General features: G+C 45.3%; 1 protein-coding gene across 9 annotated transcripts in view; it reads left to right on the top strand.

Moving 5' to 3' along the window:
- The first annotated feature begins 2,694 nt into the window (after positions 1-2,694).
- The window catches only part of ADAT1 (adenosine deaminase tRNA specific 1), a 31,026-nt gene continuing 17,894 nt past the window's right edge, over positions 2,695-15,826 (top strand). For 4 of the 9 annotated variants that reach the window (XR_008423564.1, XR_008423565.1, XM_019413140.2 and 1 more), the window contains exons 1-7: positions 2,696-2,803; positions 5,899-6,087; positions 6,386-6,454; positions 7,557-7,611; positions 8,054-8,184; positions 11,246-11,849; positions 14,541-14,686. Coding sequence is in view for 7 of the 9 variants with exons in the window: in XM_019413140.2 (XP_019268685.1) it covers positions 2,779-2,803; positions 5,899-6,087; positions 6,386-6,454; positions 7,557-7,611; positions 8,054-8,184; positions 11,246-11,849; positions 14,541-14,686 (1,219 nt within the window). In the remaining 2 variants the exon portion in view is untranslated. Of the gene's footprint in view, positions 3,438-5,898; positions 6,088-6,385; positions 6,465-7,556; positions 7,612-8,053; positions 8,185-11,245; positions 11,850-14,540; positions 14,687-15,826 lie in introns of those variants that run through there. The other 5 variants (XM_019413132.2, XM_019413135.2, XM_019413130.2 and 2 more) reach the window with 5 other exon arrangements.

The raw sequence follows: 15,826 nt of genomic DNA, 5'->3' as shown, positions 1-15,826 counted from the left end.
GCATTAACTAGTCAAAGAAGGAGGGCTTTCCATGATGTAGCAACAAGTGCAAGGGCCCTGAGATAGGAAAGAGCATAGAAAAGGCCAATGACACCAGATAGAGTACAGAAGACTGTGAAAATATGCCACCAGATAAAGTAGGAGGCAGGCCACACAGGGGTATGAGCCTTATTATGATGGCATTTTATGTAGTCTCAGCCCTACTATGGGATTTTGTATTTTAAGAGTGCTGGAAAGCCACTAAAGTATTAAAGCAAGACTGTAACATCACATTTGTGTTTTTAAAACATGTCTGGGGCACCTGGGTGGCTCAGTGGGTTAAGCTTTGACTTCGGCTCAGGTCATAATCTTGCAGTTCATGACTTCAAGCCCCGTCTCAGGCTCTGTGCTGACAACTCAGAGCCTGGAGCCTGCTTTGGAGTCTGTGTCTCCCTCTTTCTCTGCCTCTCTCTCTCTGTCTCTCAAAAATAAAACATTTAAAAAATTTAAATCAAATAAATAAAACATCAGTCTGGCTACTCTGTGAAAGAGAATTGGAGTTGGGCAAGGAAAGGTGAAAGTCTAGAGGTTAGCATAGCAATCCAAGAGGGAGACATCCTGGGCTGTTGCCATGGAAGTGGACAGAAGTGAATGGATCCAAGAGACAGAGTAAAATCAACAGGATTTTGCAATGGATTATATTGTGGGGGTTATGGGAAAGAAAATGACAAGGAGGGTGACTCACTTTTCCATTTATACAACTAGATTGATGGTGGTACTGATCCCTGAGATTGATGATCCCCACCCCCCACGCCCCGCCATCAGTGCTTCTTTAAAGACAGAAGAGGGAGAGTTGCGGATTAAAGATGTTGGAGAGGGGCGCCTGGGTGGCTCAGTCGGTTAAGCGTCTGACTTCAGCTCAGGTCATGATCTCGCGGTCCGTGAGTTCAAGCCCCGCGTCGGGCTCTGTGCTGACAGCTCAGAGCCTGGAGCCTGTTTCAGATTCTGTGTCTCCCTCTCTCTGACCCTCCCCTGTTCATGCTCTGTCTCTCCCTGTCTCAAAAATAAATAAAACGTTAAAAAAAAATTTTTTTTTAAAGATGTTGGAGAGACAGGAAAGAGCAGCAGAGTCCTTAGCCTTGAAGGAGTCTTGTGGCCCTTTTCTTCTGAACTAGAAAGAAGGACAGGGTCAAGTAAGCTGCACTCTAATTTGTAACTTCTGAGATGTAACAAGAAGAAAAGTGAATTTTCTCATCTTTAGGAAATGAGGTATACAATTGTTGGATGGTACAGGTTCCTGAATTATCCAGACAAGTTATACTACCTATTCCTGGCAATCTGAAGATTTTAGACCTACGCTACCCAATACAGCAGCCACTAGCTACATGTGGCTGTTGAGCATTTGAAATGTGGCTGGTTCAAACTGAGATATATTGTAAGTATAAAATACCAGATTTATTAAACTTAAGTATGAAAAAAACACTGTAAAATACCTCAGCTTTTTAAAATATTGATTACATGCACCCAGCAATTGCACTACTAGGCATTTATCCAAGGGATACAGGTGTGCTGTTTCGGAAGGACACATGCACCCCCATGTTTATAACAGCACTACCAACAATAGCCAAAGTATGGAAAGACCCCAAATGTCCATCGGTGGATGAATGGATAAAGATGTGGTATATATATACAATGGAGTATTACTCAGCAACCAGAAAGAATGAAATCTTGCCATTTGTAACCACGTGGATGGAACTGGAGGGTATTATGCTAAGTGAAATTAGAGAAAGACAAAAATCATATGACTTCACTCACATGAGGACTTTAAGAGACAAAATAGATGAACATAAGGGAAGGGAAACAAAATAATATAAAAACAGGGAGGGGGACAAAACAAAAGAGACTCATAAATATGGAGAACAAACTGAGGGTTGCTGGAGGGGTTGTGGGAGTGGGGATGGGCTAAATGGGTAAGGGGCATTAAGGAATCTACTGAAATCATTGCTTCACTATATACTAATTTGGATGCAAATTTTAAAAAATAAAAAATAAATTTAAAAAAGGCTAATTTATAAAAAATAAAATAAAATATTGATTACACACTGAAACGATAATACTTTGGACATACTAAATAAAATATGTGTTTACAATTAATTTCACCTATTTCTTTTGACTTTTTTTAATGTAGCTATTGGAAAATTTTACAATATTTGGCTCAAATTATATTTCTGTTGTACAGCGCTATTTTAGACAGAAATTTAGACTAGTGGTCCATGATAGGACGCCATTCTACTAGTCGAACCAGAAAGTCAGCTTTCATCAGGCCATTTCACCGGTACCGACGGTCCAACATTCTGGATTATTATTGTTTTCTTAAATCTTTATTTTTGAGAGAGAGACGGAGTGGGGGCAGGGGAGGAACAGAGAGAGGGAGACGCAGAATCCGAAGCAGGCTCCAGACTCTGGGCTGTCAGCACAGAGCCCGACGCGGGGCTCAAACCCTCGAACCCTGAGATCATGATCTGATCCGAAGTCGGACGCTTAAGCAACTAAACCACCCGGGCGCCGCAACACGCTGGATTATTAACCTCAGTTCCACAGTCCCCCGCTCCAAACCAGTCGGACTACAAGGGCCAGCGTGCACCGCGCGCCTTTGGGGGCGGAACCTGAAAGACCAGCCTCTTTGTGACATCACGTCCGCTACGCCGCGCTGTTCTCCCTCCTTCCCAGGGCGCGCACATTGGAGGTGGGAGGGGAGCGTCTGGGAGGTGAAGAGGTAGCGGGGTAGAGGGCGCGCGAATGTGGGAGACCCCAACCCTGCTGGGTGAGCTGCCCTCGGTCTAACTTCCCCAGCCCATATTTGTCCGAACCGGTTGTGAGGATCGTGTCTCCCGCGTGGAAAGGGCGGCTGGCTTCCCGGAAGTGCCGGTGTCCGCTGCGGGTGGGCGCGGGGTGTGTGACCTCACGGCAGCGTCCACAGCACCCGAGGAGGCAGTCGCGCGCCGGGGCTCTGCTTCTCAGGCCCAGAGCCTCTCCTGTAACTTGCACAATGGGTGCCAATCTATTCTAGAGCTGACCGAGGTGGGGCCGCGGCCGAGAGTATTGAGGAGGGGGGCCTAAGGCGAAAACCTTTTCTCCCCTGGCAGCCGACTTGCTTTAACTTTTCTTTGAAAAGGAGAATTCCTAACGCTCCTTGCACCTGTTGTAATGTGCGATCTTGTGGGCAAAGAAATGCCTGTTTAACTGAGCTATTGTTTCCTATGAAGTTACTCAAGATATAGGAGAATGTATTTGAATTTTAGGGGACCGAGTTTAACAAAACATTAATTTCAACTACTGTGCACGCTCATCCATACAACCTTGCGAATGAGATGATGCTACAGTTCTGGGCTGCTTCATCTTAAGGAGTTGATGTTACTTCTGGCAAGTTCTGTCTTCCCTGGCTATTATAGTTGGCGGTATGTGCCTCTGGTTTAATTTCAGGTTGATGCCTTGTGATGCCCGTCCCTCCCCACCTTCCCACCTCCCTGAAATGAGAGGGGAAAAGCCCCTTAGAAATGGAGGATTCTAGGATCTCCCATGCTTTTGCTTTGGGACATACGTGACATGCTGGATCTCTGACTTAAAAGTTACAATTTAGGTCAGTCCCTGCCAGATGATTGTTTTAAATCACTGTGGTCTGATTTACCATGGATTTTTTTTTTTTTTTTTTTTTTTTTTTTTATTTTTGGGACAGAGAGAGACAGAGCATGAACGGGGAGGGGCAGAGAGAGAGGGAGACACAGAATCCGAAACAGGCTCCAGGCTCCGAGCCATCAGCCCAGAGCCCGACGCGGGGCTCGAACTCACAGACTGCGAGATCGTGACCTGGCTGAAGTCGGACGCTTAACCGACTACGCCACCCAGGCGCCCCACCATGGCTTTTTATTGCAGCAGCAGGCCTCCACATTTAATAGATAAATAAGCATATTAAAAATTTTTAAGAGTTTTTTGGGGCAAAAATCAGTTCCAGTTAGCACCAAACCAAAAATGGCTAGGAGGACTCTGCAGATCAGAACCAGAAGAGAGACGTAATAAAATGCAGCAAGAAAGGAAAGTGTTTGGCCATATTTTAAAGCCTAGGAGGCTGTTTGTGTTTGGTTTTCTTTAGCATTTTGCTTTTGTAACCTAGAAGCGTGAGCAGGCTTAGACCATGGTTTGCTTACACAGGCCACCACAGCTTTAAAGCTGCATCAGTCTAGTAGCCTCCTTGTTTAATTAATTTGACCCAATGCAGGGGCTCATAATTTTCAGAAATTGCATGCATTGGAACTCAAATAAGCCTTTTTTTTTTTTTTAACACTTAGCTATATCCGTCACCATATGATCTCATTTTCTACTAAGAAGCTTTTCATACATTTGAGTCTAAATGGGATCATTGAATGAGCGCAGAGTCAAGAGTAAAAGAGTATTTTATAGCAAAGTGGTCTCTCAAATCTGATCTGCTTAATGATTTTTATGCATAGCTTTACATTGCTATTACAGCCCCTCTGCTCCCCAAGGAGCTTAGGACAAATCATTTAGGAACATGAAATGTTCCTTTTTGGAATATTATTCACAGTTGACATTAATTATGCTTAATATTGTAGCAATTGCTTTTTTAAGATTTTTTTTTAATATTTATTTATTATTGAGAGAGAGACAGAATCGGGGAGAGGCAGAGAGAGAGGGAGACACAGAATCCAAAGCAGGCTCCAGGCTCTGAGCCATGAGCACAGAGCCCGACGTGGGGCTCGAACTCACAAACCACAAGATCATGACCTGAGCCAAAGTTTGACGCTTAACCAACTGAGCCACCCAGGCGCCCCAGCAATTGGTTTTTATAAATACTAATCCTCAGAATAAGCCATAGATCAAATACTACTGTTATCCTTATTTTAACAGATAAACAGGATAAGTCATCTACCCAGTATCACACAACTGGTGGCAAAGCGAGGATTGGAACCCAGATAGGGTAACTCGAAAGTCCACACTCTAACACATACTCCTGCAGAGAGAACACTTGACTGGTGAGAAAGCTCTGCGCTTTGTCACTTCCCCCCTCTGTCTCATAAAACATTACGGGAGAAATTTAAGAATTGTTTTCTTGATGGCATCAGTGGAGTTTTACCAGAGTAAAACTCCCAGTCATTCTGCCGGGAGGTGGGGAGAAGGCAGAGAAAAGAAAAATAAAATGTCTGAGAAAGAAGGTGGAAAAGAGCATCTGCCCAGAAAGATAAACCTTGTATGATTAGAGTCTGCCCAAAGCCGGCTAAGGTCTGCAATAGTTTACATGCAGATGAAATACTTTACTTTCCAAATGAAAGTTGGAGTAGTGGGGAATACTTCCCTCTCATGTGCTTTTATTTTGAGTAGTAGGTTCAGATTCATAGATTCATGTCAGATATCCAACAACAACAACAACAACAACAAACAGCTTTAAGAAAGAGGGTGTCTTCTGGGGCTGATGGGATTTGGGACTTCTTTGATCTTTCCTTAAAAATGAAAAGGGGAGGGGCGCCTGGGAGGCTCAGTTGGTTAAGTGCTCGACTCTTGACTTTGGCTCAGGTTATGAGCTCACACTTGCTGTGTTCAAGCCCCCTGTCGGGCTCTGCACTGGCAGTGCGGAGCCTGCCTGGGGTTCTCTCTCTCCTTCTCCGTCTGCCCCTCCTACCCTGATGCGTGCTCTCTCTCTCTCTCTCTCTCAATAAATAAACTTTAAAAAAAAATGCAAAGGGGACAGGGAAGTAGCAGAACGTGACCCATAGAGTTCCAGGCACAGAAACCTCAGCATGAATGCGGGTGGGCCACCCCAAAAGCCTCCTGAAGCACCCAGGCACGTTGTAGCACCTCGCATTGGTTCTCCTTTCTGTACTTCTGATGGTTGTGGTTCTTGATTAGGCTCAGCGCTAACTCAGACCATGTGGACCGCTGATGAGATTGCGCGGCTGTGTTACGAGCACTACCAGACCAGGCTGCCCAAGCAGGGGAAGCCTGAGCCCAACCGTGAGTGGACGTTGCTAGCAGCCGTGGTGAAGATACAGCCTGCCATCGACCAGGCCTGTGGCGGTGCTAACAAACCGGTGCAAGGTGAGACCTTTCCACCTCCAAATGCTCCCTCTCCCTGTCAAAGATGGTAGAATTGTTCCTGGCTGTGCCGGACGGCCCTGGCTGGGGGCAGATGCAGTGGTGGGAATGTTCCCCTGCTCTCCACCAGGTGCCGCAGTCCTTCCGGTGGTGGGAGTTGGCCATGCCAGAACCACAACCACAGCCCCCGGTTGGGTCAGCCTGTAAGAATGCTCTGGAGGAGTCTGCAGATGTGAAACCTGAGGAGGGGGACCATTCATATTGTGAGAGCTCACTTAATGATTCATTCTTTTCCTCTCAGTGACAAAGGAAGTTGTCTCAATGGGAACGGGGACGAAATGCATAGGCCAGTCCAAAATGAGGAAGAGCGGTAAGCCCAGGTGGGGTCTGGAAACCACTGTCCATGTTGTCTTTTCCTCTTCTCAGCGAAGGGGCCGTATGGCCGAGGTGGCCAACCTTAATGTTCCCGCTGACTGTCACTCCAGATGGAAGGACAGAACTCATTTTTTTTTAAGTTTATTTATTTTGAGAGAGAGAGCATGAGTTGGGGAGGGGCAGAGAAAGAAAGAGAGTATCCCAAGCAGGCTCCACACTGTCCGCACAGAGCCCGATGCAGGGCTCACAAACCGTGAGGTCATGACCTAAGCCAAAATCACGAGACAGCTGCTTAACTGGCTGAGCCACTGAGGCACCCCATAGAATTCATTTAAAGAATGGAAATAAACTGTGAAAGCAAAGGCCTCCAGGAACATACTTTCTGAGTAGATTGAAAGTTGGCCAATATGTTCATGCTCAAACCAGAAGTCCCCCGGACTTAGCCACCCCACATTTTATCTGAAGCCTCCAAAAGCAATCAAATGGAGATTTGGGCACCAGCAAGAATATGGAAATCCCTTAGAGATCTGGCATCTTCACCTTCTGCTTCCAGTTAGCAGATTCCTTCTCAAGTTTGCTTTCCTCATTTTCCCCGCCTTGCCTCCCGGTTCCAGGACCATTATGGATTGAATTTGTTGAGGTTATATTACCATAAGAGGAAGTGTGATACCAGAGTACAAAAGACTTGGACCCCTGTCCCCAGATATTTTCCTATAAATCAGTAGTTCTTGGCTATGGGGAGATTTTGCCCCCCAGGGGACATTTGGCAATGGTTGGAGATATTTTCGGTTGTTACAACTAGGGGGAGGGGGATACTGTGCTACCTGCCTCTGGTAGAGGCCAGGAATGCTGCTAAACATCTTACATATCCACAGGACAGACTGCCCCAACAAAGAATTTTTTAACCTAAAACGTACAGTAGCGTTGAGTTGAGGAAACTCTGCATTGCCTTTAATCATTGCAATACTTTCTGACAAAGTCCTCCAGGAGCTACGTGGCCATCCTGGCTGCTGGGGGAAACCACTGTGTTCTACTTCTAGGAAACAGGGCCTCTCCATGTTCTATATGTCTTCACTAGTGTCCTGTCTTTGCCGCAGGAGACATCCTCAATGATAGCCATGCTGAGGTCATAGCCAGGAGGAGTTTCCAAAGGTAAAGCCACATCCGCAATCTGATTTAGCCTGCCTTGGGGGTCCCAGAATGTGCATTTCTAATAAGCTCTCCAGTAATACTGACCATGTCAGTCTGTGAACTACTCTTTGAATAACACTGGTCTACACAGTGGTTCTCATGCCCGATGTGCATCAGAATTACCTAGGTTTGTGAAAACCCAGATCGCTGGGCCCACCCCTAGAGATTCCGACTCAGCAGGTCCAGATTGCATTTCTAACAGATTCCAGATGATGCTGATCCTGCTGGTACAAGGGCCACACTTTGAGAATCACTGGTCTAGATCATTCTCGTAATTCCCGATTCCAGTGCCAGTCCCATTGGGCTGCAGTAGCTCTTTCTTTCTTAGACAATCACCCAGCCAGTCTTTCCCTGTATCGCAGTGATCGGTTGTTCATTCTGATAACATCTTGCACCCCATTAGGTACCTTCTGCATCAGCTCCACTTGGCGGCCGCCCTGAAGGAGAATAGCATTTTTGTCCCTGGAACTCAGAGAGGGCTGTGGAAACTCAGACAAGGCATCTTGTTTGTGTTTTTCTCCAGCCATACACCCTGTAAGTATATTCAAGCCTTTGGGTTGATGTTACATTGTCTTTTTCCTTATGTTTGTCTTATCCATAGATGCATTTCCCAAAAAGCTCTTCTGGCTGAAGTGTAGCTACAGCCAGTGGACAGTGCCTTTTTCTGAACAGGCCATTGTGCCTAATCACTTCTCTACCAAGGAAAGGCTCAGCTCCCAGTTCTCAGCTCCCAACAGGATTGTGAAGCTTAAACCTCCTCTGAACCCAACAATGGGGCTTAGAAGCCCAAAGCCTTGAGTTCTATAGAGATTTATGCTGAAACTCATTCTATTCATTCATTCATTCATTCATTCATTCATTCATGCAACAGATATTTTCTGCTACTTGTCAAGTACAGTATGACATACTAGATGTATAGCAGTGAATAAGATTAGCCCCTGGCTTAGCCTCATAGAGTCTTTTAGGGAATGTAGACAGTCATGATTAGTTAAGTTAAATTTTGATGAGTTATAAGGGGATGTTCAGGTGCTGTGGTTGTATTAGGCAGGAAAACCAGGCATAGCCTAGGGGTGGCCACTCTTTTTTTGTCTTGAAAATTGAAAATAATTTCTACCCTTTGTAGACAGCAATTCAGGGATGGCAGTAAAATTTCCTTACCCTAAATCCTTTGAAATAAGAGCAGACTATTGTTCTCTGAGTATTAAGCTTTAAAACTAACACGTGCATTTTGATCAGATACAGGCACTCATTCTAAAGAGATAGCATAGCTGCCAAGATTTGGTCATAATTCAAATCAAAAATGTGATATAGCTTAAGAAAGAATGAGTCTATCAGAAAATAATTGGTTGAGTCAAAGGCCAGAAAAACGACATGCAGAGTGAAGTAGGCAGGGCTCATCCATGCTTAGTTATTAGCAGCAGAAGCCAAAGAACCAAAGGATGTCCAAGAACCAAAGGATGTTTCCTAACTCAGTGCTTCTCAAACAACAATATGCATATGAACCACCCGCAGATCTTAATAAAATGTGGATTGAAATTCATTAGGTCTGGGATGAAGTCTGAGGTTCTGCATTTTTAACCAAGTCCCCACAATGCCAGTGGTGTTGGCCTGTGGACCACACTTTGAGTAGCCAGGGCTTGGCTGATCCCGATGGCAGGCGTAGCCTTATTGTGGAGAGAGAAGCATCTGCAGGTCATGGCTGTCCAGACCACATAAATCTGTGGTCCACAGGCTGGTCCATAGCCAGATGGGAAAAATCAGGACTATAATGAGTTTTTCAAAAAGCTAATTCCTTTCCATGTGAAGGTTATAAGATTTTTCTTTTATTTTTCATCGTAGTAATTAGGATTTTTAAAAGATCTTACTTGATGGAATACAAAGTAATCTGTTGATCTTAAAATCTACTGGAAATTTTACTGGTCTGTGAAATCAAAATCTAGAACCACTGTTCTAACTGTCCTGGGCTCATGGGTAATCTTTTAAAATGTGATGTCCACCCATGCATGGTTTGTCTGCAGGAGGAAAGAACACTACCTGGAGAATTTGACTATCTGGCTCCCTTGGCATTTATTCCTCATTGCTAATTGAGAATTTGGTGCCTGGGTTAGCTACTTCCGGCCCTTGCTTGTGAGTTTGATTAGCATGAGTCAGCCTCTGGAGCTTTCTGAGTGGGAGGTGGGCCCCAGTCAATTCTCCAAAGTCACTGTCACCTTGTGAGACCTCTGGAAGCCTGCCAGCCAGCCTTTCTGGCAATACGCCCACATCTACCTCTTTTGCTTTTCCCACTCTTAGGTTATAAAGACTACAAATGTATTATTTACATGCTTTAAAAAAGCAACACACATTAGGTTAGTGTTTGAAAAAGTAGCTCCTTTTTCACAGGGAAGCTGTGCTTTTTACTAACCTCTGGTTTTCTTTGATTCTGTTTAAGCGTAGAGTTAGGTGAGAAATCTCTAACCGACTGCAGGGAAATGCCAGGTATATAATTCACTGCAGAGTCTTTACTGTGAGGACATACACAAAGATCTCCGAGATGGGGAAACTAAACATTTTTGCCAAACATGTTTAACCATGAAATCAACCTCCCACTTTGGTTTTCCATCTCATGGGATAACATCCCACAAAATGTGCTGGGGAACCTGTGCTCGTTGTGAACCAAAGTTCTTTACTCAGGACGGCTTTGCTCCTCCGGGGACAGTTAGCAACATCTAGAGTCATTTTTGATGGTCAGGCTGGGAGGTGCTATTGGTAGCTAGTAGTAGGTGGAGACCAAGGAGCTGCCAAACATGTAATGGAAAGGAGAGCCCCCACAGCAAAGAATTGTCTGGCCCAAATGTCAGTAGTATGGAAGTTGACAAATCGTGATCTAAACTAATGTTTTCAGAACTTCCTGGGATGAGAATTACTTGAGATCTTTGTTTAAAGTATTCAGTTTTCCAGATCCTACCACCCCAGCGTTTCTAACTCACTCGGTCTAGATAAGATAGAGTCGCAGAGGATTCTTACTCAGGAAGTTTGGACAAGTCTTCCTAATACATCTCAGGGCAGCTGGAAAATAGAATTAAACTCCATTTAAGAGAGTGGTTCTTCGTAGGGCTCCTGGGTCCCTCAGTCTTAGGTTAAGCTTCCAACTCTTGATTGCAGCTCAGGTCATGATTCCAGGGTGATGGGATCTAACCCCTCATCGGGCTCTAGGCTGAGTGTGGAGCCTGCTTAAGGTTCTCTCTCTGTCTCCCTCTGCCCATCTCCCCTGTTCTCTCTCTTTAAAAAAATAAAAATATAAAAATGAAAAAGACAGTGGTTCTTAAACTTGAGCCTGCATCAAAATGACCTGGAGAACTTGTTGAAACACACATTGTGGGTACCACCTCCAGAGTTTCCAATTCAGCAGGTCCACTGTGGGTCCCAAGAATCTACAGCTCTCGCAAGTTCCTAAGGGATGTTGATGTGGCTGGTCTGGGGGCCTCACTTTGAGAACCACTGGTTTTTTTTTTTTTTGTTTGTTTTGTTTTGGTTTTTTTTTTTTTAAGTTGCAGGATACAAAATCAATGTGCACAGAGAACCACTGGTTTTTAAGGGGTTCCTTCTCCTGCAGGTGGGGATGCCTCCATCATTCCAATGCTTGAATTTGAAGATCAGCCCTGCTGTCCCGTCAGTAGACGTTGGGCCAGTAAGCCATCAGAAGAAGCCAGTGGTAACCCAGAAACTCCTGAAGATGAAAAGAACTATGAAGACCTGGGTAGTCCTGTGACCAAAAAGATGAGGCTTGAACCTGGGATTCCCGATGGTGTGGCTCACTGTCAGAGTTTGGACAATCAGGAAAGTGGTCCAGTCCCACCAACTGTCAGCAGCTCTGATGTCCCCACACAGGAACTGGCCACTGTCACCGGAAGGGCCCCCAGTGGTGCCAAAGTGGTGGACGTTTATAGAACTGGAGCCAAATGTGTGCCTGGAGAAGCTGGAGACTCGGGAAAGCCTGGTGCAGCGTATCACCAGGTGGGCCTGCTCCGGGTGAAGCCAGGCCGGGGAGACAGGACCCGCTCCATGTCCTGCAGTGACAAGTTGGCACGGTGGAATGTCCTCGGATGCCAGGGGGCACTGCTGATGCACCTTCTAGAAGAGCCTCTCTACCTGTCAGCCGTGGTCATTGGGAGATGCCCATACAGCCAGGAGGCCATGCGGAGAGCTCTGACTGGGAGGTGAGAGGGCAGGGAGGGGAGGGCTCAAGTGGAACAGTCTTCCTGAGAAGCAGTCTGAGAATGTGTCCAGAGAGCCTTAAGGGTATCCATATGCGGGCGCCTGGGTGACTCAGTCAGTTGAACATCCCACTCTTGATTTCAGCTTAGGTCATGATCTCACGGTTCTTGGGATTGGACCCCATGTCGGGCTCTGCACTGACAGCATGGAGCCTTCTTGGGATTCTTTGTCCCTCTCTCTGCCCTTCCCCACTCACACATGCATGTTTTCTCTTTCAAAATAAATAAATAAAAACTTTAAAAGAAATCCATGCATGTTGTTCCAGTGGTTCCATTGCTAGGAGTTTGTCCTAAGGAAATAATTAAGAAAGTGCTCAAACATTTAGCTTTGTGTGTAGTCATTTTTTTTTTTAAACTGGATCCACACGCAACACGGAGCCCCAACGTGGGCTTGAACTCAACCCTGAGATCAAGACCTGAGCTGAGATCAAGAGTCGGACACTTAGCCAACTAAGGCATCCAGCCACCCCATGTAGTCATTTTTAAAAAAGAAAAGGAAACGGCCAGCAAGAGATTTTTGTTAAAACTAATATTGATGAAAATTTGACTTGGAAATGTTCATGATGTTCAAAGAGCAAGTCAAAAGATACAATAAGTTCATTTTGGTCTTTATATATTTATTTTAAAAGAGAGAGCACGTGTGAGCAGGGGAGGGGCAGAGAGAGAGAGAATCCCAAGTAGGCTCCACACTGTCAGCACAGAGCCCTACTTAGGGCTCAGACCCACAAACTGTGAGATCATGACCTGAGCCAAAATCAAGAGTTGGACGCTTAACCAACTGAGCTACCCAGGTGCCCCTGGTCTTAAAGTATATGTGCACATAGAAAAAAAACTGTCAAAGAATATGTACCAAATTATTAGAATGATTACCTCTGAGTTGTGATATTATGGGTGTTTTTTTCTTCTTTGCAATTACTCTTGTTTTCTAATTTTCCTGAAGTACCTATATATATATATTGTTATAATTTTTAAAAACGATCAACATCAGTGTTAATTTTTTAAAAGATAAAAGACAAAGCATCATCACCGAAGTGTGGTCTCCCTAAAGAAGGGCAGCCAGACCTAATTAAGGCTGTGGTAACTGAGGGCAGGATGAGGCCATGGCTGGAGGGGAAGCCTGTCGTGTCAGATGTGCTGCTCCCCTGAAGCTCAGTCCAGGGAGCAGCTGCAGGGTGTGACCCACTGATTCCACTCCTGGGTACGTATCCAGGAGAAATGGAAATATACATCCACATAAGAACTTGTACACGAATGTTCATAGCAAGGTAGGTCATAGCAGCCAAAACCTGAAACAGCCCAAGTGTGCGTCAGCTGGATAAACAAAAGGGGGTGGACTGTTATGGTGGAATATCAGCCCCAAAAAGGAGTGAAGGCCAGATACAAGCTGCGACACGGATGAGCCTTGAAAACTTTATGCCAAGTGAGAGGAACCACATAGTGTATGATTTTATGTAGAGAAATGTCCTAAACGGGCAAATCTAGAAGGGGATTCGTGGGTGCCAAGGGCTGGAGAAGGGTATGTGGAGTGACTGCTAACAGGTGCAGGGTTTCTTACTGAAGGGATGAAACTGTAAACTTAGACTGTGGTGAAGTTGGCACAATTCTGTGAATATCCAAAAACAAAATGTATTTTACACTTTAAGTGGATGAATTTTATGATATATAAATTACATCCCAATAAGATGTTGGGTTTTTCTTTTTACTTTATTTTGTTTTACAGAGAGCATGTGCGAGCCAGGAGAGGGGCAGAGGGAGAGAATCTGAAGCAGGTTCCATGCTCAGCGCAGAGCCCAGTGCAGGGCTCAGTCCCACGACCCTGGGATCATGACCTGAGCCGAAATCAAGAGTAAGACACCCAACTGACTGAGCCACCCAGGTGCCCCCCAATAAGATGTTTTTTAAAAAATAAAGCAACCCAGGGGTGCCTCAGTGGCCCAGTCGGTTAGGCATCGGACTCTTGATTTCTGCTCAGGTCATGATCTCACAGTTCATGAGTTCAAGCCCCACATCGGGCTCTGCACTGACAGCATGGAGTCTGCTTGGGATTCTCTCCCTCCCTCTGTCTCTCTGCCCCTCCCCCCACTCATGCTCACGTGCGTGTGCACCCTCTCTCTCTCAAAATAAATATATAAACTTTAAAAAGGCAACTCTAGGCACTGTGTGCAAGATATTTTCTGAGTTTCCTGTGCTTTCCCCGTTCTGAGACCTTAAAGTTGCTGTCTCCTCAGTTCCAGAGCAGCACCACGTTGGCATGTAGATTGTGTGAAAGATACAAAAGGAAAAAATGAAACTTTTATATTATAGTATGGTTTGGGTTTCTGGTGTGTGTGAAGGATTCCCTAGGAAACAGATGCCACAAGTTAATATTTCTGTTTAAGGTTTTCACATCTTTCAAAGCCAGTACCAGGAGTGGAGTTTGGAGTCACTAAAGTCACTGAGGGGTGGTGACTCAGTTCATCGTTTTCACTTCAGAGTGATGGGAAGGGATCTCCCTTCAGCCATGAGGTTCATATGATCTAGATTCTGTTCTGTTATGCCCTCTCGCCGAGACTCAGGGGTGAAGTGGTCCACAGTCCTCCATATTCTCTTCCTCGAACAGAGGGCCTAAACCAAATGCATTTTCCCTCACATTAGGTGTCAGAACGTCTCAGCTTTACCCAAAGGCTTTGGAGTTCAAGAAGTGACAATACAGCAGTCCGGTTTACTGTTTGAACAGAGCCGCGGCGCAGTGCAGGCAAAAAGGGCTGACAGCCCAGGCCGACTTGTTCCTTGTGGCGCAGGTAAGGTATCCTGGTTCCCCTTGCCCTGGAGTGACTTTTCCCCAGACCGTGGGGTGGCCTGGGAGACGCTGTGTCCACCCAGCCTGGGAAGGCAGTTTATTACCTCAGTGGTCAATAGTGTGGGCTTGGGGGGTGCCTGGGTGGCTCAGTTGGTTGAGCGACCCACTTCGGTTCAGGTCATGATCTCACGGTTTGTGGGTTCGAGCTCTGCGTTGGGCTCTGTGCTGACAGCCCGTAGCCTGGAGCCTGCTTCGGATTCTGTGTCTCCCTCTCTCTCTGCCCTTCCTCTGCTCGTAGCTTGTACGCTCGCTCGTATTGTCTCTCTCAAAAATGAATAAACATTGAAAAAATTTTTAAAAAATGTAGCGTGGGCTTGGGAAACACCCACCCTAGGTCAGGTTCATGCTCTCCGTGACTCTGGGCAACTTACTTATCCTGTCTTAGCCTCAAGTTCTTCATTTTTAGGTAAGAATATCATTTCGTAAAGAATCCAATTTTAAAAAATGGGCAGAAGACATGAATAGACATTTCTCCAAAGAGGGCATCCAGACGGCCAACAGACATGTGCAAAGATGCTCAACATCATTAATCATTAGGGAAATGGTAATCAGAACTACAGTGAGCTATCACCTCAGGCCTGTCAGAATGGCTAAAATCAACAACACAAGAAACAGGTGTTGGCAAGGCTGTGGAGAAAAAGAAACCTCCTTGCACTGTTGTTAGTAGGAATGCAAACTGGTGCAGCCATTGTGAAACACAGTGTGGAGGTTCCTCAAAAAATTAAAAATAGGGGCACCTGGGTGGCTCATTCAGTTAAGCATGCGACTTCAGCTCAGGTCGTGATCTCACAGGTGGTGAAATCAAGCCCCACATCGGGCTCTCTGCTGTCAGTGCAGAACCCACTTTGGATCCTCTCTCTCTCTGCCCCTCTCTCTCTCTCTCTCTCTCTCAAAAATAAATAAACATTTTTTAAAAAAGATTTAAAAAAATTAAAAATAAAACTACCCTATGATCCAGTAATCATACTACTGGGTATTTACCCAAAAAGTACAAAAGCACTAATTCAAAGGGATACATGCACTCCTGTGTTTACAGTAGCCAAATTATGGAAACAGCCCAGGTGTCCACTGGCAGATGAAT

Source organism: Panthera pardus, unplaced genomic scaffold, assembly GCF_024362965.1.
Source record: "Panthera pardus isolate Hobbes unplaced genomic scaffold, ASM2436296v1 HiC_scaffold_19, whole genome shotgun sequence".
NCBI classification, from domain to species: Eukaryota; Metazoa; Chordata; class Mammalia; order Carnivora; family Felidae; genus Panthera; species Panthera pardus.
The sequence above is the reverse complement of the archived record's forward strand: the minus strand, read 5'-3'. Positions and strand labels throughout refer to the sequence as shown.